The 12,358-nt window shown below is 41.5% G+C and overlaps 1 protein-coding gene across 3 annotated transcripts in view; it reads left to right on the forward strand.

The window, feature by feature from the left end:
- The first annotated feature begins 946 nt into the window (after nucleotides 1-946).
- CACUL1 (CDK2 associated cullin domain 1) overlaps nucleotides 947-12,358 on the forward strand; it is a 59,303-nt gene continuing 47,891 nt past the window's right edge. For all 3 annotated transcript variants that reach the window (XM_080912624.1, XM_080912625.1, XM_080912626.1), the window contains exon 1: nucleotides 947-1,573. In XM_080912624.1, coding sequence (XP_080768750.1) covers nucleotides 1,195-1,573 — 379 coding nt within the window. In that variant the 5' untranslated portion in view covers nucleotides 947-1,194. The remainder of the gene's footprint in view (nucleotides 1,574-12,358) is intronic.

Here is a 12,358-nt window from a genome sequence, read left to right on the forward strand (position 1 = left end):
TATCTTTTGTAAATGTTTTACATACTCTTGGAAGGAATGTGTTATTGTGTAATTTCTGAAGCAATATTTGGTCCTCCTCAGTTAGGGATACCTAGGGCTAAAAGAGGGAACACACAAGCAGTCTGCTCCTTTTAGTCTGTACCCGGAGCCTACTGCCACCCTGTCCTTTCATCCCTCAGCAAAGGCTGGAGCTGTGAGGTCAAAGCCTGGGTGGCAAAAAAAAGCATGTGTCAGTGAGGAAACCTCACCATGGAAAGGTTAGCCAGCATGGGGCAAGAAAGGACACTCAGGAGGCTGAGGAAAGAGGACTTGCCTGGAGTTAGAGGCCGGTTTGGGTTACAAAAAAATAGAAAAAAAGGACTAATAAATTTAACTGCAGCAGGGGCTGGAGAGATGGCTCAGTGGTTAAGAGCACTAACTGCTCTTCCAGAGGTCTTCCTGAGTTCAAATCCCAGCAACCACATGGTGGCTCACAACCATCTGTAATGAGGGCTGATGCCTTCTTCTGGTGTGTCTGAAGACAGCGACAGTGTACTTACATATAATAAATCTTTAAAAAAATAAAAAAAACCTAGAGAATCCATATCAATAAATGTTTAAAAATATTTTAAATTCAACTGCGGCGACACGCTGTTTCTCTTTCGTCCACTCCCGGGCACACCCAGACTAGTTCTGGCAACAAGTTAGGAACACGCGTGCGCAGACCAAGGTCCTTTATCGCGTAATGTCGGCCGGGGGCGGGGCCAGCGAATCCGGGTCTAGACACCTGGCCTAATCTGATGGGGGTGGGGGGGGGAAGGAAAGCGCGGCAGGCTGCATTCCCGTTGCGGTGAATCATAGCTCCCTCCCCTTTCGCCCAGCTTTCCCCAGGCCGTCCCTCGCACCACGTGCCTTCCTGGCCGCTCCCCCAGAGCTCTTTGCAAACGCCAGAAGAAACTGCTGTAAAATGTCGTGAGGGACGTCGCTGCTTTGCGGCTGCCTCTCTCAGACCCGGACCCCGGGAGTGCCCACCGCAGTCAGCGGTTCCTCCGGTGCAGTCGTCCAGACCGAGAGCGAAAGCAGTCGGCGCGCCACTGGATTTTCCGCCGCACCCGCGAGGGCTCCAGGCGATGTGAACTCGAGGCGGCTGCTGAGCTCCCACGCCCGGGAGCTGAGGTGGGCGGGCAGGTGCCTGGGAAGCCGCGGCCCGGCGGGATGGAGGAGAGCATGGAAGAGGAGGAAATGTTCACCTACGAGGCAATGATGGACGACCAGAACCACAACAACTGGGAGGCCGCCGCAGACAGCTTCCGGCAGCCCCCGCCCGCCCCTCCGCTGCCGCCACCACCGCCGCGGCCCTCGTCGTCCATCCCGGATCCTGGCCGTGAACTCCCGGGAGGACAGATGCTGGCTGTGCACGCGGGCTCCATGGACAGGAAGGGTCCTAAGGAAGGGCTCCCGACGGGGTCTCCGGAGCCAAACGGAGTGATTATGATGTTGAAGAGCTGCGACGCAGCCGCCGCGGTGGCCAAGGCGGCCCCTGCCCCCACCCCCAGCTCCACCATCAACATCAACACCTCCACCTCCAAGTTCCGTGAGTATCCCTCCCACTCCCCCGCACCCTCCCTCCATCCCTCTAGGCTTCTCCTGGTCAGCTCGCGGAATCCTCCCCGCCTTGAGAGCAGCTCCACTTCCTTTGTTCCAGACTTAGTTCTCTTTCCTCCTCTTAACCTCCCACCCTTATTCGGTGTCTGCGGCCGGTATCCGGCTAGCCAGCCCGGGTTGCTTGTTACACCTGCGCAACCTTAGATTATGCTTCGGAAAAGATCCCTCTTATGCCTGATCTTCTCTCAACATCTATAAGCTCTTTTCTAATGCGTCCCCTTTAGAGTTTCACCTTACAAAGCAAGGGGGGAAAAGTAAGGAGGTCTTGAGTTTCACTATCGAGAGGCCTTTCGTTTTATTTTTGCAGCCAGAGGGCAAAGAAATGTATTCTTAGCCGCTGTATTTTAGGCAAACCAGGCATCTGAACGTTGGTCTCTATCCACTCTTTGTTCTCTGTGACATTTTTGCTTCTTGTCATGGAATTCTGAATTACTTCTACTATGTAGTGGGAACTGCTGCAAGTATTTTGAAGTTGATGTATAAAATCACGTTCCAGAGAAGCGGTCCAGCAAGTGGCCATAAACAGGATCCTGCCAATTGTTGAACTTTCAAACGATCTGTCTTAAAATTCACTTGCAGACAGAAGACCAAAAACTAATCCCAGAATGTTTACAGTCAGGTAGTGTGCTTCCATAACTAGGTAAAGAGTAAGGTAGTAGTGCTTTTTAGCCCTCAGTGGTGGTGGTAGTGTAAAAGGAACCTGACCATTACTGGTCCTTGTTAACTGCAAATTTAAAATGACATCTGATAATGTAACTGGAGATTTTATTTCTAGTTAAGGAGTTTTATTAAGCTGTAACAGTAATTGCCCACCCAGCAGTGAGTTTTTTTGTTCTGATGGAGTTGTGTAGTCACAACCTTATAGAAAAGTATTTATGGGACTAGCACACGACATTACTTACTTGCCTGCAAGATACTGCTTTAGGCAAAGACACTGGTTTGGGTGTAGATGGTATCATTTGTATATGATTATTCCCTTTTATGCATACACAGGACCATCATTTACATAATGCAGCTTGTATGTTGAAGGTTAAGTTGTGAAACTAGATTTTATAGTTGCAGTGTAATTTACCTTAAATGCTGAAGGCAGTTTGAATTAATGCTTAAGTAAAATTTCTTCGAGTTAAGGAAATTAGCATTAAGAGCAGAAGTCACCAACCAAGCTGAGAGCAAAAGGATTCACCAAACCAAAAGATTATTTCTAGCTTGTCTAGCTGGTAGGATGCTCCAGGTTTGATCCCAGCAACTTATAAAACCTTACCTGGTGGCTCACAACTCCAGTCCAGCACTCTGGAGGTAGAGACAGGGTGATGAAGAATTTCATCTTCCTTAGCAGCATATTCTGTTACAGGCCTGCCTGTGACACGGGAGACCCTGTCACAAAACAAAAAACGTTTAGTAAGCTGTGTAGACCTGTTAAAGGGGAAAAGTTGCAGACAAATGAAAACTAAAAATAGATATTAGATTTTAAGAAGTTATTATATGGTAACAAATTTGGAAAGGTAAATGGAATGTGTGATAAGGAATTACTAACTCCCAAGTGCAGCTGTCAGAAGTCATAAGTTGGGATGGACTAAGCTTAGACTAGTAGGTCAAGACTTTCCCTTTTAAATCTCTTGGTATAGATATTGTTGTACACAGGCTCCATCACACTTCCATAACCTTTTTATAAATTCTGGAATATAGGTCACAGAAGCATGACAAAACTTAAAATCCCAAGCCCATTTTATGAGTTTAGTGGAATCTTAATTTAAAACTAGATAGATTGTAGTTGTGTTAAACCTGTTGGTGGGGTTGTAAACTGATACAACCACTCTGGAAATCAGTCTGGCGATTCCTCAGAAAATTGGACATAGTACTACCTGAAGATCCAGCTATTCCACTTCTGGGCATATACCCCAGAGACACTCCAATATACAACAAAGACGCATGCACCACAATGTTCATAGCAGCTCTATTTATAATAGCCAGAAGCTGGAAAGAACCCAGATGTCCTTCAGTAGATGAATGGATACAAAAAATTGTGGTACATTTACACAATGGAGTACTACCCAGCTATCAGAAACAATGACTTAACCAAATTCTTAAGAAAATGGTTGCATCTAGAGAATATCATCCTGAGTGAGATAACCCAGTCACAAAAGAACAGACATAATATGCAGTCACTGATAGTGGGATGCTAACCCCAGAGGCTCGGACTGCCCCAGAAACAACTCACAGACTGTGTGAAGCTCAAGAAAAAAAGAAAACAAAACAAAATAGACAAACAAACAAAAAAACATTATGCTCAATCCTTACACACCAAGAAAACGTTGACTAATTCTGGGTTACATCCTGTTTTACATGTACTTTTTGCTCATTGTAACTAGTAAGACCTTAATGCAGAGTATCAAACCTAAAAAAAAAAAAAAAACAGCCAAGCACTGACAAAAATGTATTTGTATACATTTATGCAAAAATGTTTAAATTTTTTTTCTTTTATCTTTGTTTTTTAAAATAAAGTTTAAAAAAAAGAATATAAAAAAAAAGAAATGAAAATTCTGTATACTATTAGCTCATCAGATCTAACCATGTTAAAAGAATCATGATTTTTAGTTTATTCAAGTTTTTTTAATATCGATATATAGCTGTAATTTATCTCAGTTGATAACTCTTTAATGACAATCATCCAGCACCTAGTTTATACTGTGATACTTGGTACTATGATAACTCTTAGTAATTCAAAGAGTGCAGGATAACTATTTAAAAGTCATTACTAGGGGTTGGGAATTTAGCTCTGTGGTTGAGCGCTTGCCTAGAAAGCGCAAGGCCCTGTGGTCCTCAGCTCTGGGGAAAACAAAGGTCATTACTAGATACCTGTAGCTAATAGGAATAATAGTGGAGATATTTTCAATATATTCACTATAAGATGGTAACTACCCATGGATGTTCCTTTTTTTTTTTTAAAGATTTATTTATTACATATAAGTACACTGTAGCTGTCTTCAAACACAGCAAAAGAAGGCATTACAGATGGTTGTGAGCCACCATGTGGTTCCTGGGAATTTAACTCAGGACCCCTGGAAGACCAGTCAGTGTTCCTAACCCTGAACTATCTCTCCATCCCCCCATGGATGTTTCTTAATGTATTGTTGCTTGCATGGTTCCTTACAGAAAGATCTTATGAGTTCCAGGTCAGCTAAGGGAGACTGTTTCAAAAAACAAAAACAAATAAATAAATAAATAAATAAAAAGTAAAGAAACCCTTTAGAATTTGGTAATAATATCATTTATCAAGAACCACTGAAACCAAAAGAAAAACTCAGTGTAGATGGATTGTTAGGTTGAAGACGAGCCTAGAAAGGATAAAATTCATACTGGTAACGATGGCACTAAAATAGACATCTATATAATAATTTAACAAAATTGTATCTATAAATGAAATGACCCCCAAATACACAAGACCCAGGGACAGTGAAATTTTAATAAGGAACTGTGGAGGAATTCGATAAAAGGCTCAAGTTTTCATGTTCTTGAATCAAAATATAGGAATGTCCTTTTCCTCCATTTGAATCTAGAAATTTAATTTAAATACCACCAACATTATGTTTGATTTGTCTGACAAACCCTGTGTTAACTCTAGAACTTCTGACAGTGCTGGCTGACAGAGGTGGACAGTAGTAAGTTCTGTCTTTTATTTTTATGTGCCTCTGCCTTGTCAGGTGATTTCTGGTCTGTCTTATGAGACTCTTCAGATCTGTTGCTTGTTCTTTGGTTGTTTGTGCTGCTGTGTTTAAAGACATCTTTGTGAACTTTGGGCATGTATTTGGAATGTCTTCTCTGGCTTGCATTTTTCTTAGTGTTTCTGAAGAGTAGATGTTTTTACTTTCAATGTTAACTGATTTTTATCAGGTTTTTTTTTTCTTCTATGGCCTGTGGTTTTTGTATCCTGAGAAATTCTTGTGTAACTCAAATTTTCTTGTAAAAGTATCTTACTCTTGACTGATGGTGATTGTCTTCTTAGAGGCCCATGCTCACCCTTTTAGTTCTTTCTGAACTCAGGCTGGGTGGTTCATCTCAGCTGTTGTGGCACAAATGCCGCCTCTTCAGGCTAACTGATTCAATCTCGCTTTTATCTCAGCTTGAATTGCTCTGCTTGACTTCAAACTAATCTTCTGGCTTCTCCTTATTCCTTGGTTTCACCTGCTTCTGCATGAACTCAAAAACTCAACTCACTGCACTGACCTTAACTGACTGACTAGAACTAGAGATCCGAAGGCCTCTGTCTCCTGAGGATTAAGGGCTTGCCTGGACCTAAGTAAGGTTTTCTTTACCAGAAACTTGCTTCACATCAGGCTAGCCTTGAACTTAGAGCAGACTTCTGTCTCTTGTTATTAAAGGCTTGTCTGTATTCTGACCAGATCACATAGACCTTTGGAAGTGATCCCTTTCCAGAGCAGCTACTTTGTTGGATTAAAATTGCTTTACATTTTCATCCAGCATGTTGTGGGTTTTGCTTCTAACCTGTGGCCTGAATTATGAGCTTAGTGTGAGATGAGAGGGACATTTGTTTTCCTCTTACATGTTCAGTTGTGTCAGTAATACTCGATTTAAAACTACCCTTGCTATTTTGGCAGTTTTGCAAGAAAGTGACTATATATGTATAGATTTCAGTTCTGTTCACAAACCCCTTTATATGGTGTATCATGTTCAGGTGTCTCATAGTGATGGAATGCCTGTTTTTATCCCTGTTAAGTGTCCAGTATCTTTAGAGTTCCAGATTCATTGTTTAATGCTTTTTCCAGTCCTTTTGTTTTTAATCTAAAGAGCACATTTGTTGTGCATAAAATATGATTGGATCTTGCTTTTTAAAATTTATTTATGGTAGCCTCTGTCTGTCTATCCATCCTTTTTTTTCTTCCTTTCTTCCTCCTCTATTCTTTTCTCTCTCCCCTTTTCCTTTCTTTTCTTCTGGTTTTGAGACAGGGTTTCTCTTTGTAGACCTGGCTGTCCTAGAACTCCTAGACCTTGAACTCCACCTACCTTTGTCTTTTAGATTAAAGGAATGGCCTGCAAGCCCAGCTCCCAACCTCTCTGTCTTTTGAAAACCCAGTTGAAGACTCTTCACACTTACTGTAAGGTTGAAGTCCATTGTCTGTTTTCTTTCTCTTAGGTGTTTTTTTTTTTTTTTTTTTTTTGCCCTGGCTGGCCTTAAACTGACCTTAAACTCCAGTCTCAGGGAGGGAGTCCTTGGCCATACCCATATATTGTATGAGTCTTATGTGTCTTGCCTACATTTGATGAAATATGATTTCAGTTTGGTTTTATCACCATCCTTTTTGCTCCTTAGTGGTTACCCAAAGAGTTGGCAGTGTGGAAATTTAAGTAATGCATTGTTGCAATAAATATTAAGAAGTGGCATAACCTTTTATCATGCACTAGTGCCGGCACCTGGGGGGCATATGGCACTGTTTGTGCTCTATGCCACCTCTAAGAATTGAGGCTCGGCTCACTCTACGGCCTCCCTGGCTGCTTCTGTTCTAGGATATGACTGCCTTGGCCTGTTGTTGCCAAGCCTTAGACACATACATCTCAACTCTGTGGTGGGCTTTATGCGTTTGGCTACTACACCCTTTGAACTCAAATAAGTAGTCACATCAAAGAACATACCAAACCACTCTGATCTAATAGATATAATTTGCCAACCTAGATAAGTCAAATGATCTTGTAGAGTTCCATCCCTAATAAAATATTCATTACAACCTTTTTTATGAAGAGATGCTGAGAGAAACATACACATCTGCCTCCACTTTTGGTCCTCCTGGAATCCTTCCTCCTCTTCTTCTCCTAGCCTTTTCCCTACCTACCTCTCCACTGTCCAATCATATCACCATCAACTCACTATGCATGGCTTTTGCTAGACTCCTTTACATAGAGTATAAAAATCTGTAGTCTTTCATCTCCTTTTCTTTCATTCTATTTATGTGCTACTGCTGTGTATAGCTGTCAAGCACTTAGGTGTCCCATGACCCAGGTAACTAGTATTTAATGGTAGCCATTTAATATTTTTTAAAGTGAAAACTACACAATTTATTGACCACCGTAGAGTGAAGTTGTGAGGAATTCAGCATGTTGTGTGGACAGTCAATGCTTTGTCACTTCCATGCTGTTTTTATCACTTCTGAAAACATGTTCATGCCCACTCCTCAATCAGTCCCCACTCCTCCTTCCAGCCCCTTATCTGCTTTTAGTCTTTGTGCTAATCTTTTATAGGATCATAAGATACTTTTTAGAGAATCAAAAACTAGTGTTTTTTAAGTAAGAATGGCCTCTATAGGTTCTTATATTTGAATAATGAATACTCCTATTTCAGGATTAGAATTAGGAGGTATAGCCTTGTTGGAATAGGTATGGCCTTGTTCATTGGCCAGAGCTCATTCTCTGTCTCTGCCTGTGGATCAGGATGTAGCCTCTGAAACTGTAAACAAGTCCCCAGTTAAATGCTTTTCTTTATTAACATTGCAATGCTCCTGGTGCCACTTAACATCAGTAGAATGACTAAAACAGTTGGGAAAGAAATCTTTTTATATTATTCTTTGTGTTGCTGTTCTTTCCTTTAGTCTTTGGCTTCTGTAAAATTTTTAGCCTTTTTTTTTTTTTTTTTTTTTTTTTTTTTTGGGAGACAGGGTTTCTATTTGTAGCCCAGGTCATCCTGGAACCCATTCAGTAGATCAGGCTGGCCTCAGACTCAAGGGATTCAGCTGTTTCTGCCTCCTGAGTGCTGGGTGACCCTTGTGTGCCACCACCTCCCAGCATGATAATATTTCTCTTTTTTCCCCCCATTTACTTTTTTATTCACTTTACATCCCTATTGCAGGCCCCTTTTCTCCAAGTGCCCCCCTTACACTACTGCTCTTCCATCCTACCCTCAACCCCTTTCTCTTTACCTCTGAGAAGGGGGAGGTCTATCCCTTGGAACCAACCCATTCTGGCCCCTCAAGTCACTGAAGGACTAGGTACACCCTCTCCCTCTGAGGCCAGACAAGACAGCCTAGTTAGGGGATCACAGTCCATAGGTAGGCAACAGTCAGGGTAAGCCCCTGTTCCAGTTGTTGGGGGACTCAAGTGAAGACCAAGCTGTACATCTACATATGTGGGAGCAAGGTTGGTGGTGGCTAGGTCTAGCCCTTGAATGCTCTTTGGTTGGTGATTGAGTCTCTGCAAGCCCTCAAGGGTTCCTGTTCCTGTCCCTTCTGAGTTCCTCAATCCTTCTCCCAACTCTTCTACAAGACTTTCAGAGCTGAGTCTGGGTTTCTGCATTTGTTTCTGTCATCTGGGTGGAGCCTCTCAGAGGTCAGTTATGCTAGGCTCCAGTTTATAAAGCCAGGCTGACAGGAATGTAGCTTGAGGCAGAGGCTCCAAGGAAGGCAGGCTTAGTAGTGTGTGTCTCTGGATCTTCTGAGGACAACTCAGCATATTCCCCTCCAAATTGACAGGATTGCTTTGGTTCTCTTGTCCTTGACTTAGTCAGGTTTTGCTTGTCTGTGGAAGTCTTTATTTTCTAAGAATTTTTTTTAATTGAATATAGAATTCTATAGTATAGCCCCTCTTTTCCCATTAGCATTTTAAAAAATGTTTTTATATTGTCTCAACCTTCACTGTTTGCTTAAAATCAATTTTTATTAATTATTTGAGAATTTTATACATGCATACAGTGTATTCTTGCAGGATCTTTTTGGCCCTAGCTGTCTTTGTAACTGAGGATGACTTTGAAATTTTTCATTCTCTTGCCTCCGTCCGGGAAGTCTGGGATTGTGCCTAGTTTATGCCCAGGGCATTTTGAAGCACTCTTCAAACTGAGCCACATCTCTGGCCTTGCTTTATTTTTTTAAATATTAGCAATTTAACTGGTGTTCCCTGGGGGCCAGTGTTTCTGTGTTTATCCTCCTTGGTTTTCCTGAATTTAGAATTTGTCAGATTATCTCCCCTACCCCAACCCCATTTCCACTCGGCAGAGTACTTCTGCTTTATGAGTAGTGAAGCACTGTCCACTTCCTTTTTTGTGTGTTTTGTTTTATTCTTGAACAAAAATAGTTCTCTTAAAAACTGTGCATGTGTCTGTGTGTCTGCATACACACACGTGCCCCCTTGTATGTTTCTGTGCATGCCTGTGTGTGCGTGTTTTCTAGAGGATAATGACTTAATGGAGTTTCTGCTCTCCTGTCTTTATGTGGGTTCTTATAGACTGAATTTAGGGTTTTAGGCTTTATTTGCTTAGCTATCTGGTCAGCCCACTTATTTTATTACTGTGTGTGCATGCTCACCCATCCTTTCATTTCTAGTGTCTAATCTATTGGTACAGATTTACTGGGGATTCTGACGGTAGTACAGGCTGACATCTAGTCTAGGTGTTAATTGAGCAAATCCTCAGTATATGGTGAACAGAGAATCTTTAGTAAGCTCACTTCTAAGGATTTATCTGCAGTTAACTCTGATGTTTGGCACACTCAAGATCCATTCCCACATGTATTAAATGTGAGGTGGTTTTATGGAATGTTACTAATCTCTTTTTCATTACTTGGAACTTTCTTTTCTGTGAAGTCTTAGCTAGTGGTCTTGAGACAGCATGGGCTCTCAGATTGATCAGCTTTTTGCCATGCTGGCTTCATTCTGGGGCTCAGGGTTCTGCTGAATCACAGGTATTGTACCCCCCATAGGCGTGTTTAGTCATTGGATTAAATTCATATGGTAATTTCACAATCGTAGGGACTTATTTATTTATTTTTTTCACTATGTCAGCCTAGTACCTCTAATAGTTAAGAGGTCCTTTGGATTTTGCAGAGATCTTACATGCATTGATCCAAATGAGCTACACATATATGAGAGTATTTGTAGAGGCTAGAGGATAACCTTGGCATCATTGATCAGAGGAGACTTAGTAACCCCTAATAATTCTTGCCCCTAGGTGAGCAGGCAATTCATGATATTTCAAATTTAACCTAATGAAATTGCTGTTTTCCTAGTTTTTAGTTAACTTTTAAATTAATTAAAAGTATTAACTATATTTTACTAAATTTTATATTTGCCTTTTGGTTGTCAGGGCCTATCTTCCAGTTTGCAATGTGGTTGATGGACTTACCATATGGTGTTGTTTGGCATCTTATTACCTTCTAGCTTAGCTGTGTTTGGCAAGCATCACCGTGAACATGATCTCTATCAGCTGAACTTTAGAGTCTTACTGAGGCTCTTAATCTCCTTTTTTCTTTTTTTTCTTTGTCTTTTTTCTTTTTATGTGAGTACACTGTAGCTGTCTTCAGACACACCAGAAGAGGACATCAGATCCCATTACAGATGGTTGTGAGCCACCATGTGGTTCCTGGGATTTGAACTCAGGACCTCTGGAAGAGCAGCCGGTGCTCTTAACCGCTGAGCTGTCTCTCCAGCCCTCTTTAAAAACTGATATCACATAAAATGTCATTGAAAAAGAGAAACCCACTTTTGTATATAGAGCTTAGTTTCAAATCTCTGAAGAAAATGAAGAGTTTTCTTTTGTAAACTAGCTGAACTGTAAGCCCTGGACATTGCACTGTAGGTTGTTAGACACTTTGTTACCTTCGCTGTCCTTGTTCCTTTGCATTGTGTCTCAGTAGGATAAACTGGTCTTGTGTCCCGTTATGTTTTAGCTGACATTTGGCTGTTAGCCTCTGTAGATCTAATATGTTGCACAACCCTGCTAATTAGACATTTGAATGGTATTTTATTCAGCGAGTGTTTATTGTATGTCAAAGTAGCGTTTCACCTTTTGATAATGATGTGGAGTGAGACAGTGAGGTGATGAGCAGACTGATGCTGGTATGTTATGACTGGATGTTAGGAGTCGTGTAGCACAGAGTTGATAGCATAGAGGAGAGAGAATCCTGCAAGTATGAAGAGATGTTTGCCAGAAGAGTGGAGAAATGGGGAGTAGTTAGACTTAGATGTCCTTGCAGAGGGAGCAGCCTGTGACCCAGGGTTGTTTTGGGAGCAGAGGATCTAAGGAAGAAGTGGCACAAGTCAGGTCTGAATGGATAGAAATGGTTAGTAGGAATGGGAACCACTCCACTAGGTGTGGAGGAAGTGAGCACCATTGTTAAAGTTGTGTCTTAGTATTCGTGGAGGAGGTAGAGATAATGACCAGTTAGGCAATATTGATTGTAGGCAATAGTGGAGCCTGGATGAACAATTGAAGCTCTGGAGAAGGGGCTTTCAGATTTTTAGAAGTTTTTAGGGAATTGACAAAATTTTGGGTGGAGTAAGGAAGGATGAATTATCAAGATTGATGACTTGAACTCTGAACATATACATTTCTCCAATTTTAGAATATTGAAAATCCTAAAACAGCAATTTCATTAAAGATTTTTGCTGTTATTAAAAATAATATAAGTTTTCTGGGCAGTAGAGATAGCTCCATGGTTAAGAGCACTTGCTGCTCTTTTAGAAGGCCTGAGTTCAGTTCTTAGAACATACATTGGGTGGCTCACCACCACTTATGACTACAGTTCCAGAGGATCTAATACCCTTCCTTTTGGTCTGTGGGTGCCTGCACGAATGTGTGGTACATAAACACATGCAGGCACATGCAAATATATAGAATACATTTTTAAAATACAGTATTGTACTTGAAACACAACTGTTTTAAAGACAGAATCAGAGATCTGGAGCAGTATTTTCCCTGTTCTAGAGTTTTCTCAGGAGT

Source organism: Micromys minutus (assembly GCF_963924665.1).
Source record: "Micromys minutus genome assembly, chromosome: 2".
NCBI classification, from domain to species: domain Eukaryota; kingdom Metazoa; phylum Chordata; class Mammalia; order Rodentia; family Muridae; genus Micromys; species Micromys minutus.